This window comes from Lepisosteus platostomus, chromosome 17 (assembly GCF_059453375.1).
Source record: "Lepisosteus platostomus isolate fLepPlt1 chromosome 17, fLepPlt1.hap1, whole genome shotgun sequence".
NCBI classification, from domain to species: Eukaryota; Metazoa; Chordata; class Actinopteri; order Semionotiformes; family Lepisosteidae; genus Lepisosteus; species Lepisosteus platostomus.
This window is the reverse complement of record NC_142627.1, coordinates 11698811-11711075: the sequence shown is the minus strand read 5'-3', so window position 1 is coordinate 11711075 and position 12265 is coordinate 11698811. Positions and strand designations below refer to the sequence as shown.

The window sequence follows — 12265 nt, the reverse complement described above, 5'->3', positions numbered from 1 at the left end:
AGTACGTTACATAACAGTAAAAATAATAATGACAGTACAACAGAGCACAGTAACATACAACTGGCAACAGAACAATAAACACATAGGACAATAGATACATGGTAGCCAAGTAAAAAGTGCAGAGGTGCATTGAATTGGGGCATCATACAGTTTTATCTGTTAATGATACACAATATGATAGAATAGAAGCTATTCTTAAGCTTAGTGGTCCATGCTTTAATGTTGCGGTACCTCTTGCCAGAGTGTAGGGGGGAGAACAATTTGTTACGGGGATGGTTGGAATCCTGAATAACCGGGCTTTGCTGCACAGTGGATGGTGTGGATCTCATCAATTGATGGTAAGTAAGATCCTATAATTCTCTCTACCACGCCCTTTGTAGGGCAACTTTGTCTTGTTTGGTAGTATTTCCGTACCATATGGTGATATCACCAGATAGAATACTTTCTGTGGTGCCGCGGTAAAGTTCACTACTAAAAGTAGCTACTTTCCCATACCGTATTTCTTTAGGCACTACAGAAAGTGGAGGCACTGTCGTGTCTTTTTCAGACTGGCTTCCGTGTTGTGAGACCAATCCAAGTTGGTGGCGATCTGCAGTCTGAGGAATCTTAGCAGCTGACAGTTTCCATTGTTGTGCCCTCAGTAATGACTGGGGTGTGACTTCCTCTGGGTCTTCTGAAGTCCACAATGAGTTCTTTTGTCTTGTTGACATTCAGGGCCAGGTTGTTATCATGGCACCACCTTGTCAGATGCTCCACCTCCCTTCTGTATGCGGACTCATCACTGTTGCTGATCAGCCCAATAATTGTGGTGTCATCAGCAAACCTAATATTGTGGTTGCTGATGTAAATGGTTGTACAGTCAGAGGTGAACAAGCAGCACAGCCTAGGGCTGAGACGGCAGCCTGGAGAAGCTCTAGTAGTGCACCAGAGGCGATATTGTTACCAATTTTTGCCACCTGACATCTGCTCATCAAAAATTCCAGTAAGATGCATAAGCCCAGATTCAGGAGTGTTGGGAGGGAAGGTGCTTAGAGGGAAAAATTGTTAAAAGCCAAGCTGTAATTTATAAACAGCATCCTAACATACATGCTCTGCCTGTCTAAATGTTTGAGGGCCGTTTGTAGTGCTAGAGATATTGCATCATCAATGGACCTATTTGAGCCATAAGCAAACTGAAGATGGTCCAGGCATTCCAGGCACTTCATGACCACAGACCTGAGTGCCATTGGACAGTAATCCTTCAAACATGATACCTTTCTTCTTGGTCAGCAACACAAATGTGGTGTTCTTGAAGCACTAAGATACGACTGACAGAGGTTAAAAAGGTCTTTATACACAGGAAATAACTGATGTGCACAGGTTTTCAGAACACGAGGGGAAATATGCTGATGGCACTGTACAGCTTGCTGAGTACCGCTTCCAAAGGTTATTAATCATAAAACACATCCCACCTCTTTTGTCCTTGCCGGTAGAATCAGCTGTGCGGTCCATTCTGTATTGTGTGAATCCATCGGGTTGTTCAGAGGTTTCAACCAAGTGAAACGGAAGACAGCAGAATGAGGAGGTTTGTCGGTTTTAGTGTCGAGCGATTGCACTTCTGCAAGCAGGATGCTGGTGAGCGGGGGCCGACAGATATGCTGCTGGAGACACGCTAAAACGCCACTTTTCTTAAACCATTTCCTATTGCGTTCGTGTACCTGTTTGCGCTGTGCTTCAGAAGCAAACCTGTGTACTTCTGTTTCCACTGAAGTCAGTTCCGAAGCTCTAAGTCGCAGGTCCTAAAGTGTTTGTTGATCGCAGGTGATCATCGCACATTTTTAGTCAAATTATGAGACACAACAAACAAAGGAGCTACATGCGAAAACGGCGCCATCTTTAAAAACAATGAGTAAGAGTTTGACCAAGATCCTGATTCCAAGTAAATTAAATATGGACATAGCATTGATATAGCAATGATTTTTTTTGCAAGGGTGTTTGCTCCAATACTTGATCATCATGACCAATAAACAATACTCAATGGAGGTAATGATACAACAGATGTGCAGCAAAGACTTATCTTTATGGGCTTTAAACTCCAAGAAATACAGTCCTGTGCATTTTTGGATAGAAACTCTTACATTATACACATTACATTAAAATAGAAGTGTGGTTTTATGTAAGCTTAATTGAATAATGTCCAAAAGCTATAATAACTGCATTGTCTTATTTGCTGTTTTTACACATATCTACCAAAAGTCAGATATTGTTCTTACACTATCAACACCAATAAGTGTTGCATGGATTAAGTACAGGAGTTTTGAAAGACTGTCACTTGAACCTTGAACCTATTTAGTTGGATAGGGTGGTCTGTTTAAGATTTAAATGAACGTATTCGTAATTGTCTTTATTCAGCCTGGTTTTAATCATGATTGTATGATTTTGGGTGACATTAAGGTCAAGGCCCTGAGATCTAAGTATGCCGTGGGTGTGCTTCAGCAACTCTGAGTTAATCAAAGCTAAGCTAGAGAAATGACAACCACATGCCAATAAAAGTCTCACGTAACTATGCTTGCTGTAGCTGAAACATTGATTGAATTCACTTTTTTTTCCTTTGGAACACTGGCACTACATGAGATTATGATGTGAGGTTACTTTAATATCTAAATTTAAAAAAAAAATGTAGTTCACCAATTGGTTTCACTATCATTTCATCCTTTGTTTCGTGGAAGGATAGATGTTGCTTAAACAGTTAACAGTATAAGGATACAAAATGCTGAAATATCTTGAAAATGCAAAGATGTCCCAGTTTATGACAAACTAATTTAATGTGGTAAAAAGTCTTAAATAATTTTCATTTTTGTTTTAAACATTTAAGGCTTTACCACAGTTGACGTTTGGTGACCGCTTTCATTTTTCTCCATATGATCTCCGCATGGAAACACAGTGGGGTCCCACTTCAAAATCCCTCCAGGAACTTTGAAAATTCCATCTCTCTTGGAAAAAAAACATACGGATTACAGAAGACAGCAGTTGAAATAGTCTGGGTGGAACTGTTCTCATTATCTTGAATAGTGAACGTTCAAGGTTGCATGTGTTATATGAGTTTTTAGAAATTGTCAGATATTGTGTTCACAAATTTTATAGCATAGGCATAATTTGAAAATAACCATGCACAATGACTGGACGAAACGGAATATTCTCATACAGTGAAAGTGAAACACTGACATTTTCCATAAGACTTATTTTTTTATTTTATTCCTCACATCTGCTTTCAGATTGAAATGTTTATAGATACATATGTATTTATGCACAATATAGACCATTCTTTTAGAGTACTATAACACTTTCTGAGCAGTAAATCGCTCCTTTGAAAGATCGCAGTTTATGTCATAGATTATTTTTTCCATGAGCATGCAGAAAAGATGCTTACCTGGAGAAAGGCAGAGGTTTTACTTGGTTGTTTTGGGGGCAATTAGAAAAGTATTTCAGTTCTCTCTGTCATAAATAAAACCATAGTACTTTGATATTGAAATGTTGATATGGAATATGAATGATGTTGAGAGACCTTTAATATGTCTTTAGTATGTCTTAATCAAGCTCATGCTTTAATACTGCACTTTTTAGATTCCCTCTTACAGCTATGCTCACTGTTTAGGGAGAAACGTGTAGGTGAAATGTCTAGAGGTCTCCTTCTTGAGATGTTTTTTTCTGTGGCCAGACTCAAGCTGATTTTGCTTTAGATTTTGAGCTGGTTTGTCTTTCTTCCACTTTCCTGAGGTTATTGTTGTTCTTAATGAGCTCTATGCAGCATTATTCTGTGCCATTTTGACAGTTTGAGGATCAGTGGCTGCAGGTTTTAGGCATGAGTTTTTAATTTCATAAAGATTAGACAAGTGAACCACCCTCTCCCCTCCTCCCAGTATGCTTTCTATTATCCTTGTCTGCTAGAGTTCATTTTTTGCAACATTTCTCGGTGCCTTCCAGTTAATGGGTCCTTTTATTTCAATACATCCACCCATCCACCCGCTTCAACCAATTTAGGGTTTTGGGAGGGGGGGCAGAAGCCTATCCCAGCAAGCAATAGGCGCAAGGTAGGATACACCCTGGAAGGGATGCCTGTCCATCACACGCCAGACACACAGACATACTCACACCTAGGAGCAGTTTTCCTAGAAGCCAGTTAACCTACCAGTATTTCTGGACCATGAGAAGAAACCCATGTGGACACAGGGAGAACATGCAAACTCCACACAGAATCCCAGGTCTGCAACTGAACCCATTGCCCCAGCCCGAGGCTGAAATGCTCACCGCTGTGCTGTTGTGGCACATAAGACAAACAAGAAGGCCATTCAGGTCATCCAGCTAAATCTTGACATCCATGCAATTTCTATTTGTGTCTGTTTTCTACTGTTGATACACAAACAGGATTTCATACAGTATTTCTACACTACAATATTTAACATTTAAAAATACAGGTGGGGTAGCTGCCGCAGCATGAACAGGCTGCATAGGAACACGTCAACGGTTTATTCCAGGCTGAAAAGAGAAGAAAACACAATGTTTCGGCTGTGGAGCCTTCTTCGGGTGGAAGGGTGTAATTTAAAAATACATTACACTAATTGAAATCAAATACCAAATTCAACTGTTTATGGTTTGAATAGTGAGTCAAAAGTTATTTACATTGTTACGTTTTTGGTTATGTTGACAGTACATTAGTATAGTACTTAAGGTGGTATTTTAAATATTTCAATATTAAGTATTGTATTGTATATTAAGTATACAATATATTTAATAATATTAAATATGTTGTATTTCATTAAATAGGAAGTACACAAACTACTTTGCTATTACTGTTTTTTTTTATTTTTAAGGCGATACATGCTTGAAAACATTTAGTTAAAAGTAAGAATGGATCTGATTTTTTCTTCCACAGAAACCATGTTAAAAACTTACTTTCAAGTACTAATCGGGGAACACAGTTTACCTTAGAATACACCTTTAATCTTTGACATTTACAACATAAATACAACCACAAACAAGTTATACTTCCGTTCAAGGTTGATATTTCAGTTTTACAATACCTGAGCATTTGCGACAGATCATGAAAATATGAATCACAAGATACATAAATCTTTAACCTTTTCACACATCAATTCTGGCGTATCCCAGGCAAGCTAAGATCCTATTGCATACAAATGAAAACTAATCTGATATGGTTTTGATTGGAAAAAATAGAGAAAACAAAACAGAGGGAATGCACGAAACCCGCTCATCAGCCTTTCTTGCCGAGTATGTGCGCCAGCAGATCTCGCAGCCCTTCCAGTGCGGAGAGCTACGACACGTGGTGACGTCACTGAACTAGGAAGTGATTTTCTTCAAGGGTTACCGAGTTCATGGAAAAAAAAATGAAAATTTTCACAGACGCCGGGAATTTTATTTGGAGCAATATACCTTAACGCAGAGTTACATGTATTTATCCAGTCGACGACTATGATTCCTTAACGATACAAAAGACAAAGTATGTGCGTGGGTTTACGTATGCATTTAAAATAGTAAGTCTGTCTTGCAATTGAGAGGGCTCTGATAACTTCAGGAGAGTTGAAAGGAAATTGACACTTTGCAATTCATTTGAAGTGAATCTAATGTTTTGTTCATAGGTATGATATACGATTTCGTAAAGATCAGTGATGCATATTGAGCACAGTGCATGCTTTTCCACTTCTTGCTCCGGAGATAGTTACATAAACGCCATCACATACTGCTGTGTTATAAAGTGTTGCTTTAATTTTCCATTTAAACGGTTTTTCTTGCCGGAGATTTTCATTTGTTTGGATGTAGGATTTAAAAATCATTTAAAATAATAATAATATTTAAATTATTGTATAGGGAATTTGTCAACAAAGTGCATCGCACTAGTAGATAACTCTGCATTGCGAAATTGTTTTTAAAGAAATCTTGCCGGTATAGTCCGTTAAAGTGAGTCTCGCGATTCTCCTTGCTTTATCATTGATATTAGAAAACTAGGTCAGGTTAGTATTTCGACTTGTAGTTTGCGGATTGTTATTTAGGACCTATCCAATATTATTTGTATACATTAATAAAACTTATATGTTTGGTCAATCGTCAAAGCAGGAAGGTCTAGAATGTATTAATTAAAACTCAATTTAGGTCATTTTTGTGAATAATAGCTGCATATCGTAAGAGCCCTGATTCTAATCGTTGAAAATCATCCACCTCAGTTTACCAAACCCCTCAACATAGACACGAGATGTTGGTACTTCATTTGAATGTTAGTAATACTAAAAGAAATGCTGTTTTAAACTTTTGGATCCTCCAAAAGTCTGCAGTTATTTCTGTGAGAACAACCTGTTCGTAGAAAACGAATGCAAATTCATACCGCTAGAATTTGAATAGGGACGTGCCGAGGCGAACTGGCTTTTTGCTTGCTCCGATTAGAGGACTGGTAGTTATACAGTTAAATGCCACATTGCTAAAAGGCTTTTTTAACCTGTTTCATTCACGCTCTTTATCTCGAATTGCAGAGCTCTGCTGCTCGGTAAGATGCCAGGCCTCTGACCAGACGAAGGTTACAATGATGAAGGAGCTACAGTGTGGTCATGGAGAAAAGAATCAATGTGCCCGAGGCGCAGCAAGCTTCTCCATTTGTAAACGCATCTGTTGGCACTGAGGCCGCGGAGTGCGACCTAGCTACGTCAAAAAATGTGAAGTCGATGGGATTCGTACTGGTGCACGCAGGCAAGTGTTACTGAGCAGCTCCATTCTCGAATAATAACCACAGTCGTTGATCAGTGCTCGGCAACTTTATATAAAACCCTTTTATTTAGAGTCCTTTCAAGTTTGTGGTGTTGGTAGATACCATTGGAAGTTCACAGACACTATGAAGAAAAAATGCGTTATTTACTGGTTAAAATTCTCAATACTATCTGTATATTCAAATTAGGCCTTAAAAATATGACCTCTACAGAAGCCGATATTTATGAGAATGCTGCAGTGGGCATGTCTTTGTGGTGCAACATTTCTAGGTTTTCATGTTTAACACTGTGTATTTATCTCATAAATACCAGGATTTAGTGGACTAAGGGTTTACAATAATAAAAACAATTAATCACTAGTTGTAGCCTGAAATATCTGTTCTGGCGAATGTTTTAGTTCTCTTAAAACAGAAACCAGAAACATTTCATGTTTTTGTTTTACAACAGCATTCGTAAACAGGGACTTGCCATGCTGAAATTGTTTTGATACGAATAAGTGTCCGGAAGGTACAAATTAGGCCTCTGTTCATTATTCAAAGAACCTTTCTTCCTATAAATAAAATTTTGGAGAGAGTGTATCCTAAACCTAGTGATAATTTCTCTTCCTCCTCCTCCTGGATTTTAGTACAAAGTTTCATACTTTTGAAAGCTTCAAAGGATGATAAACCAAAAGGGAATCTTGTAACCACATCTCAGTTCATAACTACAAATAAAACATGGTCATGAATATGCTTAAATACAGGCTTTTGCCATTTAGTGTCAGGACTTTGCTTTTAAGTGCTTATTAAATTAGTATAGCTAAGTTTTCAAAGTTAAGAGCATATTCCTGAAGTGCTATAATTATGTCCTAGGAGCATCAAGGCTTAACTCGTAAACGTAAACTATAATGTATAATGTTGCAGACCCTAGAGGCCAGACCTATGTCCCAATCCTATTATTGAGTTCAATCAGATCATAATTTTGCTGCTTTCAGACAGATATTAAAAGCAGGTTTGTAATCTGATATTCTGGTCAATTACTGGTTGACTATAAAGCAACCCTGTGTTTCCAGTAGTGTACACAGAATCAAAGTGTAATTTTATTTTTAACTTTTCAGGAGCTGGTTACCACTCTGAATCCAAAGCAAAGGAATATAAACATGTCTGCAAGAGAGCCTGTCAGAAGGTAATTTTTAATTTAAATAACTCAAGCAGACAAATGTATTATTTAAATATAAATATACATATGTTCTTTTAAGAGTATAAGTCTTTTTAGATAGTGATAAGAAAACTGAAGAGTGACAGTTGGAAAAAAAACTTTAAAAATAGAAAATAGAATATCAATTTTAATATAGTGCAATATGGGGAGAGTATTAATTGCAAAAGTAACACTACGGGGGAAAGAAAAAAGTTAGATAAACTAGAAATCTCTCCCCCCACTTCCCAGAAGTGGTTGTCATTGGTAAGCTGCATGAGTGCAATAGGTCATTAAAGCAAAACCTTGCCCCAAAATGCTCTATTGTTGATATTGTGACCCTGCTACATGCAAGTCCCATGGAGCTCAATAAAGATGAAAAAGCCCATCTCCTCACTGTTACTCAGAAAAGCTGCTAATTGTGTGGTTATACCATAAGTTAAGAACTAGACTAGTAAACTGTCATGAGTTGCTGTTTTCTCTTGATTTTGAAGCCCTGTTAGCTCACTGATTTATTTCATATTTAAAAGCTTACGTGCTTTCTAGGTATTAATGGGTGTTCAATTCCAGTCTCGGAGAGCCGCAGCCCTGCAAAATTTATAGGTCTTTTAAATTAGCAGCACCTGAAGAGCTGTTAATTTAGGCCAATGATAAATTCAAGTGGGTTATTAAGATGTGAGCTGCATTGAAAAACTGTGGACACAGTGACCCACAAAGATATGTATTGGCCACCCCTGTTGTTACATTATTTTCAATCCAGAAACTGTAATGCCCACAGTAGTAGTCAAACTGTTTGGGGGGGAAAAAAAACTTGTTCCGTAGACTAGTCATTCCTCTAAAGACGCTTGTCTAGCTGCGTAACGTTTCCCCCCCTACAGACAGCACAAACAATGAAAACCACCTCATTCGTTAGTGCTACGTTTGTGCCGTTAAAATTAGCATTTGTGCTGCCTTCGTTTCCGAGGTATAGCTGTGTTTGTGCTGGTTTGTACCATTGAAATTAACTTCTCAGCTTCTTTCTTTCCCGAGATATAGTGCCTTCTTTTTTGGGGTTGTGACGTCACTCAGCCCCCCTACAATGTCATAGGGGAACAGGGAACCATCTCGTTCCTTAGTGCTGCGTTTGTGCCGTTGAAAGTAACACTTTCAACACTAGTAGCACTAACGAATGAGACCGGTCCGGTTCCCCTACGACGTTGTAAGGGGGCTGGGCAAGGTCACCCCCCAAAAAAGAAGGTGCTATATCTTGGGAAAGAAAGAAGCTGGGAAGTTAATTTCAATGGTACAAACCAGCACAAACACAGCACTAATGAATGAGACCGGTTTGGTTTCCCTACGACGTAGGGGGGCTGAGTGATGTCATGACCCCGAAAAAACAAGGCGCTATACCTCGCAAACGTAGCATTAACAAATGAGGTGGTTTTCATTGTTTTTGCTGTCTGTAGGGGGCCAACTTCACGGAGCTCAGTTATGTTGATGAAAATCATTATTACAATTATGACATTTATATTAAGAGTAAATAATGTTTAAGGTCAAATTGGATTTGATAAAATAATTCACACAATTGATTCTATTGATATATATATATACTTTCAACATCAGTTGCCTTCTGCTGATAATTATAGAAGTGTGAGTAATAATACATTTGAGGATTAAATAGATGCAGTTATTTTCTTGTTTACAATAAATTCTGTTCCAGGCAGTAGAAAAACTGAAGTCTGGTGCTCTTGCAGTTGAAGCGGTCACAGCAGCACTTGTAGAATTAGAGGTAATTTTTATTAAAAATAAAACCTTAATATACTGTATGCATCAACCATTTAGGCAAAAGTTTTCTATCTTGAAAATATGCTACATTAAGACTGAGTTTAGAATTTACGATTTTGATGAGTGGTGTTTCTAGCAAGATTTATTTTTAACCAAAATAGGAACAGTCTTTTTAAGGCACTTGATTTGGAATAAGTTATGTAAGCTCCCTTGAGATAGCACTGTCAAATATATATTAAAATAGCGCCTTTTCTTCTGATAATGTTGCCTGCAGTATGTTGAGGTGAACAACACTAAGACATGAATGCCACTCAACTTGAAACTTTTTCTTGACGCCTATAAAAATGTCAATTACATGAATTTCATTCATTTGAAATAATAATAGTTTTTATTAAAAACGTCTTTAGGTGTTAACTACTTGAATTTTGCTGTTGGTCCTACTGAGTTAATTTTCTGTGCTATTTCTTTGTGCTTTTTATGTCTGTTCAGTGAATTCTGTGTGCTGTTGTACAGCTGTTTGACTTTCTTAAAAAGTGCATAAGCTCATAAATAAACAAGCCCATAAATAACATTATTAGTGTTTAGTTTTCCTTGTCTTTAAATTTAAACACAACTGAAAGTAGTGATTTAATTTTGGTTTCTACTTTTCCATTAAATGCCGGTGATCTCTTTTAACTTACTTTGCCTCCACCAGTAAAATTTAAAACAAAAATTAAAAATGTTATTTTTGGATTTTGCAGGATTCGCCATTTACCAATGCGGGCATGGGTTCCAACTTAAACCTTTCAGGAGAAATTGAATGTGATGCCAGTATAATGGATGGAAAGTCCTTACATTTTGGAGCAGTTGGTGCTTTAAGTGGTAATTGTTCTTGAATTAACCAGAAATGATCATAACACGTTTGAGCAATTGATGTTCTCACCTGCGTCAAAACTAGTTTTATTTCTAAAATGTCATAATGGCACTAATTCTAATCAGGGCCATATTATCTAATAAGCACTGTCTAGGGCCAGTGAAAAAATGACCATGTTTATTAATTGTATGATAAAAGCTGTAACAAAGATTTCTTCTTGACTACATGTATATGTAGCAAGGTGAGGCTATTTTTGTTGTGGATCAGAAATGTTCAAGAATCTTGATCACTCATCTTCCCATTAAAATACATCCACCAAATATCCTACAAAACCTTAATCTGGCCCCGATTCTAGTGCCCCTGTTTACAAATCAGTATGATAGGATTATGTAATGCTTAATGTACATTAATTTGGAAGTGACATGATTCCTTTCTTTTAGTTATAGCAAAAAAAACCTAATACTTGCTTTGATAACAGTGTTTTAAATTGATTTTCTTTTGTAGGAGATGTTCTATCTGGGATAAATGTTTTTTAGTTAAACAAGTCAGAACTTTGTGAAACTACTATTTTGTATTACTATACAAAAGTGTGACCAGGAAATCTTTCCTTGATTTACAGTATGTGTCCTGCACTGGAGTTTATATTTTCCTTTTTTTTAATAAAGGCAACATAGAAGATGCTTCTGAGTTAGTTCGCTGTGCCCTTGAGGTTAGAGCAAATACACCACTTGGAGAAAATAAAGCAGCAACCAAGTTTTTTTCCTGAGACACTGAGATTCAGTTGTTAGCTGATATTTTAATTGCAGCAGAGCTGTAATTTTCTTACCTCTCAGTCATCCTAAAGATCTTGTGTTTAACAGTTATTTGCAGTGTTAGTCATCCTACTTGAAGAACGCTCACAGCAGGGAATTCTTTAAAAATGAAATGGCTCAGTCACTATTCTAGCAGAGACCTTTTAGGACAGGTCAGAATGCTGAACAGAAATGATAGAATGTGCAAAATTCTTCATAAACTCAGTTGGTAAAGGTTGGCACCTTTGTTGCCGTTACTATTTGTAATACAATTTTAAGTAAATATATCATATAAATATATTCAGTATTACAGAAAATTAAGTGTAGCTTGCATTGTTAATTTTGAACAGTGCTCCAGAACGGATTTCCCCTGCTTGAATAAAATGGAATGGAATTAATACAAAAGAATTTTGGAAGCTTGTGCATAAAACCAGGGATAAGCATAGTAAATCCAGAATTTACCTGAGTGAGAAAAAATCTTCCTGAAAAATTAATTAATATATAACTGAATTAACGTCTCCTGTCTTCTCTTCTTTGGAATGCCTGTCTTATGGTTCCAATTATTATCTTATTTTCCAGGCATAAAGAATCCGGTCTTAGTTGCAAACAGGCTATTGAGTGAAGCCCAGAAAGGGAAGTTGTCAGCTGGCAGAATTCCTCCTTGGTAATTACTTTGTTCTGCTTTCGTCTTTTGAGCCTCTTTTGTGTGTCTTTGTTCCATGGGGAAGAGAATGCTATTCATAACTAAAGCATGGAGATGTTGTTGGTAATATATCATCTATTGTGCATTTGTTAAAAAGGAGGGCCGGCAACTTTGTTCTTGCGGATTATAATTTTTTTTTCCTGAAGTGTGTCCGAATGCAACAGGGACATTGCTAGGCTTCCTCTCTGGGTTCCGTGTTGTAGCGCAAGCTGTTGAAGAATGTGCAATC

General features: G+C 37.3%; 1 protein-coding gene across 4 annotated transcripts in view; it reads left to right on the top strand.

The window, feature by feature from the left end:
• The first annotated feature begins 5333 nt into the window (after positions 1-5333).
• Positions 5334-12265, top strand: part of tasp1 (taspase, threonine aspartase, 1) — a 45557-nt gene continuing 38625 nt past the window's right edge. The window contains exons 1-6 of one of the 4 annotated variants that reach the window (XM_088610235.1): positions 5334-5497; positions 6522-6735; positions 7849-7916; positions 9625-9693; positions 10430-10550; positions 11913-11997. In XM_088610235.1, the coding sequence (XP_088466361.1) occupies positions 6597-6735; positions 7849-7916; positions 9625-9693; positions 10430-10550; positions 11913-11997 (482 nt within the window). In that variant the 5' untranslated portion in view covers positions 5334-5497; positions 6522-6596. Of the gene's footprint in view, positions 5637-6521; positions 6736-7848; positions 7917-9624; positions 9694-10429; positions 10551-11912; positions 11998-12265 lie in introns of all 4 variants that reach the window. The other 3 variants (XM_088610236.1, XM_088610237.1, XM_088610238.1) reach the window with 3 other exon arrangements.